The following is an 18,194-nucleotide window of genomic DNA, read 5'->3' as shown; positions in this document are numbered from 1 at the left end:
GGGAAGCAGTTCCTCTGGTTTAACCAAGCTTAATTTGATTTGGTCTTTAGCAGTAAGTTCTGTATTTTCTTTTTTTTTACAAAAGAAAAAGAACAAATTAGCTTCCATTACTTGTGTTTTTTAAAGCATACTTTTCAAAAGATGTTAGATCTTTGCTGGGCATTTACTCTCAAATTAAAAGCAGTGGGTTTAAAATGGGCTTTCTAGTTAGGTTGGCACCCTGCTTGCAAACATGTGGTATTTTCTTATTTGTACAGATCCAGTGTCCCTCTTGCCAATTTGTCTGGTGTTTCAAGTGCCACTCTCCCTGGCATGAAGGTGTTAACTGCAAAGAGTACAAGAAGGGAGACAAGCTGTTGCGTCATTGGGCCAACGAAATCGAACATGGGCAGAGGAATGCCCAGAAGTGTCCAAAATGCAAGGTGAGCTGCTCTCCCTTGGCTTGCAGATAGTGGCGTCAAACCATTTAAATATGTATTTAAAGTAAACATTTGTAGCTTCAGCTTGGTGTTGAAAATGGAATTAATGCTTGCTGTGCAGATTTTTGCCAATAACACATTGAGAAAAACAAGTCAGGTTCCTGTACTGATTCTGCAGACTCTCTGCACATGAAAGAAAAATTAGGGAACTCCTAAGAGCAATTTTTAATCTATGCTTATAATGAATTTGTATTACAGGACAATTTTTTCCTAAAATAAATCTTCAAAGTTTTAAAGAAATGTATAGCTTTAGAGAAATATGATGCCCTTTATCAAGTTTTCCAGAGTGCTTGGGTGAACTGAGTTTCTTCTGAGTAAGGCAGAAAGAAGTCTATCAAGAAGTTAACTAAGGGAGACTTCCAAGATTTGCAAAACCAGAGTAGTTTTAGGATTAAATGTCAGTTCTTCACAAGCCTTTCTCATGAGCGAGTTAATTTTCAACAGAACAAAATGCAGTCCCCTGCCCTAAAACCATAATTAGTCTGTTCAAGGACAGGAAGTATTTCCCCCTAATCAAATAGGATGTAACAGCCCTGGCACACCCCTGCCCCAGCTGTCCTTAATGAAGGTGGTCATTATGTTTGTTCACTATTTTTTTCACAGCACTTGTCTCCAGCTGCTGTCAGAGTAGTAAGTCAAAACCATGAGAACACCATGGTGATGGGAGACTCTTTTTTTTTTTTTTGAAAGGGAGTACCTAACCTGAACCTGTCCACTTCATGGACAGGATGAAGTAAGGAAACTGGAACCCTTAGCAGGATATAAATATTGAATGGAAAGATTTACTTCTAAATGTCTGAAGTATACTTTTATCATACTTTGAGCCTTACCCGCTTTACAAAAAGGATGCCGACAGGCTGGAGAGGGTCCAGAGAAGAGCCACAGGAATGATCAGAAGCCTGGAGAACCTGCCATACGAGGAGAGGCTGACCATAGTGGGTTTGTTCAGCCTTGAGAAAAGAAGGCTTAGGGGAGACCTTATTACAATGTTCCAGTACTTATAGGGTGGCTACCAAGAAGATAGAGACTCCCTATTTACAAGGTGTCACATGGTAAAGACAAGGGGCAATGGGCAGAAGTTGCTTCTGGGGAGATTCTGATTAGACATGAGAGGAGAATTTTTCACCACTAGGACAGTCAAACATGGAAACAGTCTCCCAAGGGAAGTGGTAGATTCCCCCCACATTTGACAGTTTTAAGTCTCAGCTTGACAGGATGCTGAGGCATCTCATATAAACTGTAGTAGTACCTAGAAAGGTTGGACCAGATGATCCTCGAGGTCCCTTCTAACCTGGCACTCTGTGATTCTATGATTACCCAGTGCAAGTAAGAGAATGTTTATCCATTAACTATCTTAAGTTGGTCTTGGGGAAAAAAATGTCTATGATGCCATAGCTTGAAATTGGAGGAGTTTCCCCTTCCTCCTGTGTACACGTGACATTGAACAGCATTCTAACAGCTTGCCATTTGGTAAGAGTTGATAGTTTTGCACCAGTTATAAAGAGTCTTTACTTTCTGGGAAGTCTTAAAGTAAAACCTGTTTAGAAACTTTGTTCATTTTGGAGTGGGAAGAAGTACCTGTTTTGATTTTAATTCTTTGACTTGTGTCTGGACTCAAGTTTTATGACAACGTGAATGATGTAACTATTGAAATAAGTTGTCCAAAAAAAGAGAAGAAAATGCACCAAGCAAAAAAGCTTGAATGTGAAATAGCAGGGGGAAGAAGGCTGCTAGCTGGAAAGAGAAAGGAACTAAAACTGCTAACCCTAACATGTTTATCCTTAATAAGCTTTAAATTTAAAATGCCACATGTGCAACTGTTTTCACCTTCTTTGAAAGAAAAGGCTTAATTCTTAAAACGTACACAGTTAAAGTTACTAATTTTGAGGCCTGAAGTTGCATGAGTTTGGATATTAATCCCAAAAATACTTTAGGTTTCTTTTTATAATGAAAATAAAATCTCCCTGGTCAGAGGCAGTATGGGAAGTTTTGAAAGTAACACAGAAACAGAATCTGTTAACGAGTCTTTTCTGGTATGTGTTGATACAAGTGAGTATTGAAGAAGGGAGTTCAACCTTTTCATAGACTGTGTCACTCCCTCACTCCTGATGTTTTTCTGCAGAGGTGAAGAAAGTTTTTCTTGCCTACAACCTCCAAAATGTTTATACCAACACGTTGTTTTTAAATCAAATCTATAACCAGCAAGTAATCAAAAGAACCACTTAACCAGCAGTTATTGGTACTATTCTTTTTTCTTAATCTGTTATTGAGTAGTTCTAAAAAAACACATATTTTGCAAGGTTCTTCATCACAGCAGTAGTATGTCTGGGCACATGGAGATAAACATACCAACAGTAAACAATCTGGGGACAGGGGGATTGGAACTAATGCTTTCTCTGCTCCTCTCTCCAGCTATCCTCCCAAACCCCCTATATAAAATAACATCAAATCAGATGACTGTCATATTTCCAAATAAAATAGTGAGAGAGAAAACAGAGTTGGTAACATGCTTTATCCTAGATCCACATAGACAGTGTTTCAGGTGACAACATACTTTATTTTGATATATGCATAGATTCTATTTAAAAAACCTTTTTCACATTTTGGTTAAAAATTTGCAGCAGCCAAAACTGACAAACAGATTTGAGAACAAGTTTTAATCTTTATCCTTAAACTGTAGGTAATGGAAATTAAAGGTAGAAACTTCAGTAAAGGTAGAATTTCTTCACTGCAATAACTTACGAGGTTATTGTTAACTTCCAAAGTGTGATACTGATTACAATGTAAACTGTGACCAAACTTTACAGGTATCTTCTAGACATAATTTTATATATATACACACAGACATATTTACACACCGACTCTTTCATTAGGTAGCTGTACCCACTGAAAAGTAGAATGCATTTTTATTATCTTGTCTGGGCATGCAGGTGAGAAAATGAGAGCACTCTGATGGTGTGTGTGTGTGTGTATAGGCAGATCATTAGGCAAGTATTCACAAGTTTTTCATTGGTTTTGGCAAGTGCTTTGAAAAAACATAATCCTTTGTAATGTGAATACTAGTGGGACCTCTTAAATAAGCTTTATTCCTTTTTTCTGTAGGTGTACACAGCTTTAGTGCACCTAGTAGAAATACCTTATATTTACCCAGTCTCTCAAGATTATCTTAAATAAGCAAATAAAAATGCTATATACTGTCAGAATTCAGAATTGTAGATGCATTTTGGGACTGTATTTCAGTACAAAAATATTACAAAATGCTACTTTTATTACCTATATCTTAATTTTTACCTATTTTTTCTTCTTAATAGAGCCTTTTTCAAATTCATTGTACACTGTTTTGAGAAACTCAGCAGAGACCATTTTTTTCCAACAAGACTTGTCCAAAAAGTGCTGGTCTAGTTCTAGAGGGAGCTGGTTAGTGAGTGCAAATTTACTACATACTATTTGATGCTTTTTCATAAGATCTGTGGCCTTACTTGTCTTTCCTGACTACAGGTTTAGGGTTTTATTTTCTACAATTTCTTGCAATGACATGCTTGCAGCAAAACGCCTTTTTTCCACAAGTGTTTTTACAGTATAGCAAATCAAGGAGGTATGTCATGTTGGTGTTATGTTACGGTGTTTCAAAAACAACACTGAGCGAACAGAGAACAGCAGCTCTAGATTAGAAAGTTTTGAACAGCAGCAGAAATATAAGTAATTAACTAAAGATGTCAGTGCAAATTGAGGAGTATGTACTTCTTATCTCTGGATTCACTGTTGTGATTAATATAAGCGTTATCAAATAACCTAGGGCATAGTTTTTGAAGGTACTCTGCAAATTTTTTCTCCTCTTCTGGAAGGAGGAGAGTCCTTGCTTGTTTATGAAGGGATAAAGCTGGGCATCAGGTTTTCTTCAAAAGGAGTAGAGAAGAAAATGCCACTGTCATCCTCAGATCTCTTGGAAGCGATTTCCCTGGAATATTTCTATGAGAGGGCACGTAAGGTGCAGAGGGTGTAAAATGAGGGTCTGAAATAGTCACTGTGCCACTTCAGTTGTTTCCTTAAGACTCTGAGCTCTGTCTGCTTTGCTGTTAGTGTGTAATTTTCACCCCTCTTGTTCTGCAAGCCATTATTGGGTTTCTGAATGACTGCACTTTTCCCTGTAAGGTGAGCGTACGTCTTTGGGTTTGAGCAGGCTCTGGGTGCAGGATGGAGCCAGTAACACTGACTGAATGCTGGGAGGTACAAACTGGCCTTGCAGTCGTCATGCTTTCACCTTGCTTCCTCCACCCATACCGTTCTGCTGGGGAGCCTGCAGTCACAAGGCACCTCTGAACCCCACACGGTTCCAGCTAACTATAGCAGCCTGCATTCCTAGCCCCCTGCATTCTCCCAGCTGCCTGCTGCATTCTGCCGTATTGCCAACTGAGCAGGAACACTTGTGTGTGTGATATCTGACCCATTAGTGATTGCTTTCTCAACGTATAGGTTTGTAATTCATCTGTCAGTGGATTATCCTGAGGGAAGGAAGGCATGTCCATGCAAACCAGTGCTGAAGTTGATCTGGTGAGATGTCATGTCTTAGGCTTGGAAGCAGCCTGACTAATTCATACAAAGTTCATCTGGCATTGTCAGTCTGTGCGTATAATGGGAGACCAAACCCCACATCTAAGATTTGGGTGGTTTTGTTGTTTTTTTTTTTTTAGTGGAGTCTCTTCTCACTAAAAATGAGGAAGTTTTTTGCAACAAAAAATACAGCAAGTACAACCAATTTTTTCCAAATTTGCGACTTTTTAAGACAGTTATACATGTGCAGATAAGTATTCACTGAACTCTTTTTAATATTTTGCTTTTTGAAGAAGCAAAGCTGAACTGTATATAATTGAAATATGTGTCCATAAAAAAATAAATCATGTATCAACTTTATGCTTTTAAGAGGACAGTCTGGAGGATTTAGAGCAAAACCAAGTAGATTTAGGAGTGACTGCAGTTACTCCTGGCTAACTGGAGTTAGGATGCTTCTAGGAAAGTGTAGAAGGATGGCAGACAGTGTCCCAGAGGTGGGTGTTTCTGAAAGGTGTTTGGGGTAGAATGTATAAAGCTGCTATTGTCAGCAATTTCTTGAAGTTCTTCCTACCAAAGAAAATGATTTTTTTAAAAGGTGAAGTAGTTCTGGTATTAGTATTTTACATCTACAGTATTTATAGGCTCCAGGCTTGTAAAGATTTTTCCATTAGGATTGATGGTAAGCTAATTGATTGGGTTGGTAAGTTGGAGAACATAGAGGATAGTTCAACAGTCTTGATTTAAACAGAAAAAAAACCAAAACAAAACAACACAGTTCTATTATTCTCATAAGATCTTATTCCCTCATTTAAAATTTTAACATGGAGATATGTCAGTGAATCAACATGAGGAAAGGTACCTCTAAATTACAAAGTTCTATGTGCTTGTCTGAATTTCAGTCCATGAACAACTAATTAGAATTCAATTTTAAAATTAATTTATAAAAATACACTAAGGCCCTGTGTACAAATCCCACATTTCAGAATTAAAATTCCATAGTTTCAGTTGAAGTTAATTACTTAGGAATTAAACTAAATAATCTATGGTTTCATAAGTGGGCTCAAAATATTTTTATATAAAACCTGGAAAATATAATCAAAAGTCAAACTGACAACATCTCTTAGAAGAAAATAGTGCGTAACTTAAAAGTTATGCTTAAGTTGGTATAATATTGGGTAGAATTTTTTCCTTTCCACTTAGCATGCAGTAAATGCTTAAACATTAAAGTTTTAAAGACACGTAGTTTATGAAGCTCATCAGCAATTGTATTTTTTCAGGTGCTTCTGGAAAACGAGGCTTCTGTGATTCAGGTGAAGGAGTGGCAGATGAACCGAACAGCAGGCTTTCTTGGGGTGGAGGGGCATAGCTGCTTGGTCAGTTTGTTTGCATCCCTTCTAGGGGATCAATGCAAGTGCCCTACTTGCCTGATAAAGAATAATATTTTATAACCCAGCCCTCTTTTTTTGTGAATGCGTTTCCCTCTTATGCTTAAAAGAAGCACTTGGAAGAATAGAAATAAAAATTCTGTGAGTGTTGTCGTTTGCACAAAGATGTTGGCAGGTGTACTTGGAGCTACTTTTCAACTACATCATCTGCCCTGGAATCTTTTACCAGAAGTATTGTTCATTAGGTGTAGGCAGTGCCAGTTTAGGTGAACGAGATTTCTGAGATCCCAGGTGAACCATGATCAGTATCAGTGCAAGCACAGTTGACCTTCTCAAGTATGTTGGATACCCCAGGAGTCACAAGTGTCTTGGGGGTGGGAGGCTTCAGTGTTCCCTGAGCTTCCAAGATCTCTGGTTCTTGCAGGGCCACAGGGTGCTGATGTCTTGTCTTAACCTGTACCTCCCTGCAAAATAAATATATGTAGTTATGGATAAGAATTTCAGGACATTTTTGTTCATTTTACGTTTCAACAAGTAAAAATCCAATTGGATGTAATGAGAAAATATTCCCAAGGAGGAAGAGTGGTGAAGCGTGGGACAGGTTGTCTAAGAGTCTGTGACATAACCATACTAGGAAATTTTTTAAGTCTAGTAGGACAAGGCCTAGAGCAATCTGATCTGGCTTTGAAGTTAGCCCAGCTTGGAGCTAGGGGTTAAAATAGATGACCTCCAAGGATCACTTCCAACCTCAATTATTAGGTAACTTTATCTGCTGTTTCATTGTGGAGCATGGTCTGTGGGTGGGAGTATAGGGGGAGGTCTTCAGCAGTTCTGTGAGCTAGGAAAAGTGTGTTTACAACCCTGTTACAAACAGGGTTGTATAGGAACTATAAACTAAAACTGAAGCCTTACGAAATTTGTACAATGTAGGTGAACATACCAGTTTTGCAGGTGAGTACATGGAGATACAAGAGTAGAATTATTTCATGCAGGTGAACAGCAGAAAGATGGATGTAGAACCTAGGCTCCCAGCTTTTGATGCCACACCGTGGGCATTATGAAAACTTGGTGTAATTATTCTATATAATTTGTAGAACCTTTTTTTAAACAAACAAAAAATTAAAACCACAAAAAACCCCACAAAACAAAAAAACAACCAAAAAAAAAGCACCAAAAAAAGCCCCACATACTTTTCAAATCATTCACTGTAACAGCAGAGCCTTTCTGACATGTATTACAAAATGCTGTATCCCTTCGTGATGGTAATGGGAGTGGAGCCACAGGTGGCATAAGAGGGAAACCCATCTGTGGAGGGGTCAAACAGAGTTCATTACTATATTTATTGTGCTGTTGAGGTTTTTTTTTTTTAATAAAGTTTGGTGATCATGTGTCCAAATAATAAAAACAAGTTTTCAGTAAGGGCAAGATTTGCTTAGATTGTCATCTAATACAAAGAGTGTTTATACAAAAAAGCAGAGTTACATAGGAAAGATTTCTTAAGTAGAGATCTAGAAACCACTAAAACTCTCATTTCATGCTTGAAAACATGCCTGAGCAAACCATAACTGTCTTAGGACAGCCACAGTATGTATTAATGCAATTAATTAAAGGCGTTAACCCCCCTGAGTTAAGCAGGGCATTGGTTGTGGTGTCTTTTCATCTGGTGTGTGGATTGCACAGGGTAGCACCCACTTTCCTGTTCTCAGGGAAGGGGGGAAAATAATCTTTGGTTTTTTTTGCTTCTGCTCACACAGATCCACATCCAGAGAACAGAAGGGTGTGACCACATGACCTGTTCACAGTGTAACACTAATTTCTGTTACCGTTGTGGGGAGAGATACCGCCAGCTCCGGTTCTTTGGAGATCACACATCAAACCTCAGTATCTTTGGATGCAAATACCGCTACCTCCCCGAGAGACCACATTTAAGGAGATTAGTGCGAGGCTCTGTTTGTGGTGAGTGGATAAACGTTACATGTGGAGAGCTGCACAATGTAGGGGGGGTATCAATAGCAGTTGAATAAAAGCTACTGGTTTGAAGTATTGAATGGGCAGCTTGTTGCTTAGGTATATAAAAAGGTGGTTTTACTAAATATATTTTCATATCTAGCATTTGGAGTTACTTTTTGATGGCCTGTGAATTAGTAAGTATTGTCTCCTCTTCTGATAGCTTCTGTTTCCTAACCTTTTTTAGTTAAGCAAAGTGGAAAAATACTGTCAATATGCATACTGCTAGCTGTGATTGCTACTCTAAAAGCGTATAGGAGAAATGGATCAGAGCAGGAACCTTTCTTAATAAACTTTGTGTCAAGGATTCCTTTAAATAAAGCACTGATTGAGTTCGAACCTGACCTTATTTTGAAAAACCCAGCCACTCAAGCATGTCCATTTAAATAGAAGGACATTTATCTTTTAAATTTTGGCTTTGGTTCAGATAAAATCCAGCTTAAACCAATGTACAATTATATACATCGATTTCTCTCGCAGGGATATAATGCCAAAAGCTGGACTTTTTTTTTTCTCATTAAAAAAGGCACTCGCTTGCATTTGAACCTGTCTCGATATATAGAAATATAAGAAAAATGGATAAAATAGATGCCTGTGTGGCATTGTACACATGCATTACTTAAGTCCTGACAGTGAGTTTACAACATGTAAATCTATCTATAACATTATAGGAAATGTTTGTATAAGGTTTTGAGAACTGGAAACCTATTAAGAAAAATAGGACCTTTTGTACTTTGAATTAGGCATAGGAATTGGAGATGACTTGGGATTCACCTAGGCTGAGGAAATGCTTTGAGCTTATCAATTGTAGAGGCTGTATGTAAAGGTAAAGGTGAGAGACTGAATGTTTGGAAATAGGAGTCAGCAGACCTTCAGTGAAAGCAGTACTCCTGAGCCAAATGTGTTTTAGTAAGAAAACTAGGTGATTTTCCATTTTAGATTAAAACAAGAATTGGCACACAAACTCATAGGCCTGGTCATAAGAATTTTTAACTGGTCTGCAAATTTGCGGCAGACTCACAAACCTGGTGACAAATGACTGAAGTCATCCAGGCCCATTAGTTTGACCTCAGGAACTTGCAAGGTATTACAACAAACTTTGAGACAGGTGAATTAAAGGTACAGAAATAAACAGGAAAGTGAATAAAAATGCAAAACTACTGGGTGTGTGATTACTGATACATTTTGTAGAGATAAATTATAAAAATAGTCTAGATTAAAGACAGTGCTGGCACTAGAACAGATATTTAAGCTTAAATACCTTCAGCTTAAAATTCAAGGGAGGTTTCAAAGCGCTTAAGGTTTCAGAAGAGCTTTTGGTAACTTTCACCAGTTTAGACAGTTCTTACATTATTTATAGTTTTGGCTTCCATAAAATCTCTGATGGGGCTATAGGATTTCACTCTGCATTGTGTGGAGAAAGTACTTTCATCCTTCTGTTGTGTTTGTGATTTTATCATGAAATTGAGTAAATAAGAGTAGTTTGCTTACCTCATATCTTTCTCATATAGACCCTCCATCAGATTCTTCTTTGTCATGATCTTTGATATTTTTTATTTTGTTTTGAACTGAAGTTTCCTAGTCTTCGTCATTTAAGATCAAGTTGAAAATCCAGAAATGTTGAATTCCAGTTAGAGATCACACCTAGGCTAAGACGTGTCAGATGAGTTAGAACTGTAAATGTAAAAATGTTCACTCTTTTATCAGGCAAGAGTGGAGCATTATCATCAGTAGGTGTTACTGTACAAGTCTGGATTTTGGCTCTGTTTTGAGAGTCAGCTGAAGATGTTTGAAAGAGGGGATGGTAGCAGAGAAATAGGCCATTAGAAGCATAGCCTCTAAATATTAGTAGCAAGTAGCAAGAAATAAAGGTTGGATTTCCTGTAATAAAATGATTCTGCTACTTAGCTAAGTAATGGAAATTAAGAGGACATTATCTTGGCTGTCAGTGAGAGGCTGGTGAGGTACAGAGAGGCTTTCTTCTGTGTCTCTTTATTTTATTCTCTTGCCAGGGAGATGAAATACTTGTTTAACCAATTGTGGTGTCTTTGTAGCCTCCTCTGTGAACATTCTTTGGCTTGTTTCTACCAAATCTGGCTAGGTGGGGTGTGTGGCAGGCTGGCATACTATCATTGCTTCTGTTGAGAAGCAAATGTTTGTGCCTACAATGACAAACTGTTCTGTAATAAAATATAACGGAAGATAATTTATAACATAAGTGTAAATTATACTTTTCTTCATAAACCAATGGTTTTGTAAAGAAAATAGAAATCACATGAAGAAGAAAAAAAAATGGGATCAGAAATCATAGAATCTTAGAATGTTAGGGATTGGAAGGGACTTTGGAGATCGAGGCCAGCCCCTCTGCCAGAGCAGGAGTACCTAGGGCAGAGCAAACAGAAATGCATCAAGACGGGTCTTTAAAGTCGCCAGAGAAGCAGGCTCCACAACCTCTCTGGGCAGCCTGTTCCAGTGCTCTGTCACCCTAACAGCAAAGAAGTTTTTCCTCATGTTGAGTTGGAACTTCCTGTGTTCTAGTTTGTGGCTGTTGTCCCTTGTTCTATGATGGGGCACCACTGAAAAAAGACTGGTCCCCACTCTTCTTGACACCCACCCTTCAGGTATTTGTAAGCATTAGTAAAATCCTCTCTTAGTCTTCTCCAGACTAAGCAGCCCCAGGTCTCTCAGCCTTTCCTTATAAGACAGATGTTCAGTCCCTTAATTTATCCTTGTAGCCCTCTGTTGGACTCTGATATTATATTCCTGTCCCTCTTGAACTGGGGAGCCCAACACTTGGTGTGTCATAATTCCCTTTATGATTAAGAGCCTCATATTCATTCACACTATGACAAACAGTATGTGTTGAATTGTATATAAAGTTATGGTCAATTCAGGTACGTAAAATGAAGCACTTTATGATTGTTTTGTACCATGCTGTTAAAAATTATTGGAGTAAAAGGTACATATCCACTACTTTGCAGTGATTGCTATTTCTTGTACTCTTACTGGATGGTAACTCATGCAAGTCTTGTTCACCTTCTGTTAACTTGTTCCTTAATTTAATTTACAGAGGTAATGAGAAAGCAGTTAAATGTGGTACATATATGAGAAGAAAAGATATTTTGTTTTGGTTTTAAAGTTTAACCTTTAGAAAGAATGCACGGGTAACCAAAGGAGGATCCTGTCCCATGATGATGAAAGGTCATTTTATCCTATAAGATCTTGGAACAACACAATACTCATAACTTCATATTCACAGGCAGAAAGATAAGGACACTCATGCTTTAGTTCAGCTTTGAGTTAGTTTGTCGTATGTAACTAAACATGTTCTTAAACTGAATTAGCTTAGGAACTGTTCTTTGTGTCTGGAAAGAAAATACTTCAGTGAAACACTAGCTTAACTCTTTCTGCAGATGCTGTTTCTGTGTACTTAGTCACCAGTTCAGTGATTCGAGTGTTTAATAATTTTGGTACCAATCATCATAACCATGGAATTAGAATTATTAAGTAGAGAGAGTTCATACCTTAACATGATCTTTTATAAGCTTTACTTTGAAGTTGCTAAAGGGTCTGGTAATGTTTTAAAATGCTTTTAATCGCTGATTTTTGTGGAATTTTCTTGAGGTTTTCCATCACTCTACATTCCTTCTATGTCTACACTTGAATAATTTATTTTACAATCTCTATATATAATGCAGTGCAGTGAAGTCCCAAGAATGTCTACCATTAGGATGCCTAGCAACTCGACTAATAGGAATAATATTTGCCAATTTTATTCTTCTAGGAACTAATGTTTCCTACCCACAAAACTCCTATGAAATTTAAAAGCTTTCAAAACAGAGCATGAAAAGGTCCAATTCATTTAACCACTGTAAATATTTCCAAAATATCTCATTTTTCCTCAGACTGCCCAAATTAGTGGCTCAGGTTATGGAGAGGCTTACATCATTATTGAATGAAGTAATCCATTTACTGAAATGTGATACAAGTGACTTGAGAGGGAAGGGCAGGGAGGGAGGGAGGTAACAAACTAACTTTTCCTCCCTTTTAGAGGTAAACTTTCAAGCACACACTTAACTTCAGAGAATTGCTAGATTTCAAATCCCTGATCAAGCTGCTGGGGCATCAGTAAAATGCCTGCCCTGATGCATTTTCAAACATCTGGGACAAGTGACATATTTGATCCAGATGCTCACTGAACACAGCGAGGGAGATTCTGCCATTGAGTTGAAAGTATGCAAGGCATGAAAGATAACTTGGATTCAAAGTTCAGTTTTGACTTCAGTGTTTCAGAAGGAGCCCTGCCTTTCTTCTGTGCACCTCAACGTTAAAGAATATGCGCAAATTTTTATTTGTTCTCAGTGTCTTCTACTTTAGCTGGTGTGCTGCACAATCTCACTGCCTCAATCATGTAAGAGCAGAAACATAGCCTATTAAATGTTGATCAAAAATAGACTTGGCTGTGGTTTGATTTGGACCTAAATCACAACTGTACACAAGGATGTCACCATAACCTTTTAAAGTGAGCAGAAGTGTATTTAGAGTTGATGGTCTCATCACCCTGAGCTAATCTAAACTCTCCAAGATGCTGGTTTGCTTGGCATCTTTCCAGGGTGGTTGTCGTACAGTAGGATTCCAGAGAAGCCAAATGATAGTAGTTTCATAGCTATCACATTCCTGCTGTTGATGCTTGAGGTATTTCAGAATGGAAACAGAAGTAAATGCAAGCTAACTGTTAATGTACAAAATTAGTTGTGCTCAGAGAGTGGTGGTGGGTGAAGAGGGCAAAGAGAAATGTGTGCAGGGAGCTGACTGAGTGGTGATAGCTCCTAGCTGGATTTGTAGAATGAATTTACATTTAGGAATCCTGGTAAGGTATTAAAAAAGAGCTTTGAAAGTCTGATATTTAAATGTTTATGGATGGTTGGAAATGAAAAAATAAAATGCCTACTTTGAATTGTTTAATGAATTTTGCATTTCAGCTGGAAAACTACTCATTACACCCCTAATACTGGTTCTGGGATTGGCACTGGGAGCCATAGCTGTTGTAATAGGTAAGAGTCTGATTTTGCAGTGACTTTCATATGACATCTCAGTATTTTCATCTCGAAGAGAATGGACACAAAGTACGAATTTAATAGATACTGGTTTAGGATAAAATACATTATTTTTTTTCTAACAAAAATAATAATATTGTATTTGGACTATTTTTTCACTTACTTGCATGTTATGCCCATTAGTTTAATTCTTTTTTCATGACTGTTTGGTTCTTAGGGCTTTTCTGAACCAAAATCTTTGTGTAACATAGTTAAACTAGGAAAAAGACCAGAGTAAACATAGTGCAGCGTCTGGCTGACTTGGACCCTCTCTTAAACACCCCAGTGAGTCCCCCTCCTAAGATGTTGGCTGTATGCTGAGCAAGATTTTTGTGCACTAGCCATAATCTCAAGAGCCTTCCAGCTTGAAGATGCAACAAAAACACAAAAGCAGCAAATTGGGAATGAGTCAATCTCAAAATCTAATTCTGTGCATAGGCTGCCAAATTGGGTTTCATCATAAAAACCAGCATTGTGAACTCACTTGATGCAGGATCAAAATTCTCTTAACATGGATCTTAACGTGGATGTTGTAATTCTAGCAAATCTGCTTGTTGCCTGGCATGACTGAATTCTCCCACAGAAAAGAAATAAGCCCTCACAATACATGTGTAATTTTGTTCATGTAAGTGCATATCCCCTATTTATGTTGGCATAATATGTCAGTCGGGGATCCCACTGATTCACAAATCTTCACCAAACTACTTACTCTGTTGAAAATTTGCAGTGTATAACCAGCCCTGAGGCATGTTGGGATGTGGTACCTTTGTCTTGATATAATGAAGCCAAAGTATACCAGATACTAATATTAATAAGATTGTACATAACCAATCAGCATATAACCAAAATACCGTTACAGCTTTCCTAGACTACATCTGGCCAAATAAGGAATATTGTTACAAATTTCAGGCTAAGAATATGTATCTTTTTTCCTGTACCAATATTCTGAGTTGGATTAACTGATATATATAATTTTATTTGTAAAAATATGTAAATAATATTTATACTTTTTATTGGCATTCTTATGTAAAAAATAGAAGTGACAAAGTCTTTAATGCCAGTAAAACATATTTTTCTCAGCAATCTGGTATAATCTATGCTGGAAAAAAACCCACTTTTGCTAATATTAAAAATTAAGAAGGTTTTTCAGTAATAGCAGTGATACCCAGTATGCCACTGAAGTCCCATCCTAGGTATGGCTGGATCAAGAAAAGCAGTATGAGCAGTTATGTATAGGAAAGTTTTGGTTTTGAGGTAAGTACAGCAATATTTACTGCCAATGTATGTTAACATAATCTCAGATTCATAGCTGAAAACCATTTTACACCATTTACAAGGCTAGCAAGCAAAGCAAGGACCCTGGTGACTGTAGTAGTCTTTTGTTGTATGTTGTTACTGTTGTGTCTGAAAAGGAAATCTTTCACCATTTCAGTAAACTGATGTCAAGAGAAAAAGGGGAAGGTGCTTCTATTTGGGTTTGAAAGAGTGCATCTTATGTTGAACTATTTTTCACTTGAATAAGTCTGATTTATTTATTTATTTGCCCTTTTACAGCTTCCTTTCTCTCAAAAGACTTTTAAGAATAAATAATTCTCTGCCCAGGCAAGGATAAACATTTGGTATTGCTTCACAATAGATGAGGATGTTTGTAAAAATAAATATTTTTTAAAATTAAAGCTGCAGTGTGCTGCCTCTTGCATATGAAACTGGTTGAAAGCTAGTTCAGTTAAATCAGCCTTGGATTTAGACCTAAGGATTGCCAAAGTGCTTGTAAAAGTTTTAAGTTTGTATCTTACACAAAACAGCACGGTTCAGGAATTAATTTGTCAGAGATGGGAGTAATGTTAGCAGGAATTTGTTGTAAATAGAAAGTATAGTTTAACTTGTTACTTGAGAATATTGCAGGCTAGTATTTTTTCTGCTTGTCCAAATGCCGTGTCTAAACCCTCTTGAGACATGAAGAGCTGCATCTGAGTACTCTCTGCACACTGAAAGAACAAAATGCATGCACAGATGATTGCATTTAATTATGTGGGTTTTTTCTTTTTTTGGCAGGTTTATTTGTGTTTCCTATCTATTGCCTTTGTAAAAAGCAGAGGAAAAGGTCACGGACAGGTATGCCCTGGTAAGGATGGACCTTACTCACCTGAACTGAGCTGGTCCTGCAAGGGCTTATACATGCTTTGTGCAACAGAGCAATACAGTGCTGGTAACAGCATCAAAGCCACCGCCCTGGAAGAAGAATGGGGGATCTCCTGCCATCTGCCCTCAGCTGAAAACACTACTGCAGACCAGAAAGCCTCTTTGCTCTGGTGCACTCTGAACAAGATGCGTCCACCCCTCCCCACCCCCCCGGCTGCTGCTTTTTAAATGTTTTGGGTTTTGATTTTTTTTTTTAATTATTACTTTGGAGGGGTTTTTGAGTCTAAGTTTCTGAACTAGACAATCAAAGTCTGTATTGTAGCCACAACTTTACTACCGATTTGGCCTGTGAAGAAAGCATTTAACTGCTAACGTGTGCTCCGTTTAGCTTCAGTGTCGGCCTTTAAGGGGGAAATGTTTAGGAGTATTGGGACTCTTACTGTATACTGAGCATACTACTTTTGGTATTAAAAACTACTTCTGTAAATAACTACCATCACACAGCCAGCATTCTGTTCAGCATACTGAAACCCCGTTGCATGCCAGAGCAAGACAGCTGGTTATCTTCTGAGTCCTCCTGCTAACGGGCAAGAGTGTAGATTGCCACCGCCAAACTGCAGTGCCTCAGAGGGAAATGTCCTTAGTATTGAAGTTCTGTGATACTTAAAATATAGTGACTGGTTTCACTTTGGTATTTAATTTATGATAGTAATATTGATTGGAGGGTGAGAGATCTGTTAGAAGAATACAGCATTTTGAACCTCTCCTAATACAGAAAAAAATTGAAGTGTTTAGATAACAGGAAGTGTCAGTGGCCTGTTCTGTCCCAGGATATCCCTGAAGTGTGTTTGCAGGGAAGCTGGAAACCTGTTCATCTGTTCTGACTTGGCATGCAATACACAACCTACACACTAGTTTTGTGAAGATTGACTTGATGACATTTTACAACCTAGATAGCACATTTTGTTTGTTCCTTTGTTTTAAGTAGGCTAGCTAAGTCTCATAGCATCCACTGATGTCTCATGAGGAAAATCTGTGAATTTTGGGTAAGGGGGAGGGGTCATGAATTCTAATTTAGGAGACAATTTCATTCTTCTTCTCTGCTTCCAGTGTTTATCTTCCTGGAGTGTTACAGATCTGAAGAGAACAGCGATCCGTGCTGTTTTTTCCCCAGCTTCAGGGCACCACTGTTTGCTACCAGACCTCTTTCTCAGCACATCACCACAAGAGCAATGTAATTCGCTGTTGAAAAACGGCTACTGAGAATTCTTTCAGTTATAATCCAAATTTATCATACAATATAACTTAAAGAATAAATTTGTGTAAGCAGGACTCTGAAACAATAAAGAAAGGAACTGACTAAGAGAATTACTGACTTTATACTTCAAAAATACAGGCTGATCTTAAAGAAGATTGGATTTGTACTGTGAAGGTACTTTTTTCAGTGTGTGTGTTTAAAGAGACGTGTGTGTATATGGGAGGAGAGGGGAAGCAGGGAGATGGGCAGTATTCTAAAGAGTCTATAGATGTCAAAATTTAGGCCCGCAACTAGCATGCTGTTTGAGAGGATGTACTTTGTACCACTTTCTTTGAAAATTGTTGTTAAATCTGAATCTAGCTGTTATTTTTAATTAAATAGGGTTCTACCCTACCAACATAATAACTGTTACAAGATACTTTGACTTCAAAGCCTCAGTGGAAGAAACTGATTAATTTTGTTTATCTGAAAACACAAATGTCAGCTTATCATAGTTGGCTAGTAGGCTTATTTTCTGACAGCTTCTGGTTTTATTTTCAAGAGGTTTTGTTTTCTTGTTGAAAAAGTGTGGACAAGCACATCATACTTGTCAACAAGTACTTAATATTTCCATTTGAATTTACAGACATGTTAAACCTGTTGGCTAACTGTACTGTAAAAACAGTACCTTTCCAAGATTTGCAAATGAACTGGGAAAGCAATGGCATTTAGAAGTAAAGTTCAAAGCCTATTGTCAATGCCAATCCACCTGTTAATCAGATTTCTTCTTCTATGACACATCAGTTTTCTATTTGTGTTCTGAGGTTGGAAGCTGCCTTAAAAGCAGTCTTGTTTTTGAGTGTGTTTTCTGAGGCTGTACATATCAGTTGTCTTTGGATTACTCAGGGATTTTTATTCCTTTCTTTTAAATGTCAAATAATGAAGATATTTTTATATTATTTAGAAAAACCTTCAGACCTCAGAGAGCATTATGTATAGATAGATATGGGTTTGCAATGCAGTCCGTAATATGGTGTCAAACTATTCCACTTGAGAATATTTTAGTACTTGAGATTATCTGTAATTAATTATACAGTGGATTAATTTCCTTTCTTTTCCTGGTTCTTTATAAATATGGGAGATATAATTACACTCTTTGCAGCTGTTTTCACTCTGCTCTGTTTGCCATTTTCTGTTTCTAATGGGAGTTTATTAAGATCAGAAATTAAGATGCTAGAATAAAGAGCATAGAAGGAAGGATAATGTACCTGCACTTACTTATATTCAGAAAGCGTGT

The 18,194-nt window shown here is 37.6% G+C and overlaps 1 protein-coding gene across 4 annotated transcripts in view; it reads left to right on the top strand.

The window, feature by feature from the left end:
- LOC127383404 (tumor protein D53 homolog) overlaps positions 1-18,194 on the top strand; it is a 145,007-nt gene that overhangs the window by 40,552 nt on the left and 86,261 nt on the right. For all 4 annotated transcript variants that reach the window (XR_007889186.1, XR_007889185.1, XM_051616299.1 and 1 more), the window contains exons 3-5: positions 258-422; positions 8,170-8,371; positions 13,405-13,476. Coding sequence is in view for 2 of the 4 variants with exons in the window: in XM_051616299.1 (XP_051472259.1) it covers positions 258-422; positions 8,170-8,371; positions 13,405-13,476 (439 nt within the window). In the remaining 2 variants the exon portion in view is untranslated. The remainder of the gene's footprint in view (positions 1-257; positions 423-8,169; positions 8,372-13,404; positions 13,477-18,194) is intronic.

Source organism: Apus apus, chromosome 3, assembly GCF_020740795.1.
Source record: "Apus apus isolate bApuApu2 chromosome 3, bApuApu2.pri.cur, whole genome shotgun sequence".
Classification (NCBI taxonomy): Eukaryota; Metazoa; Chordata; class Aves; order Apodiformes; family Apodidae; genus Apus; species Apus apus.
Note: the sequence above shows the minus strand (reverse complement) of the source record. Positions and strands in the feature narration are given on the sequence as shown.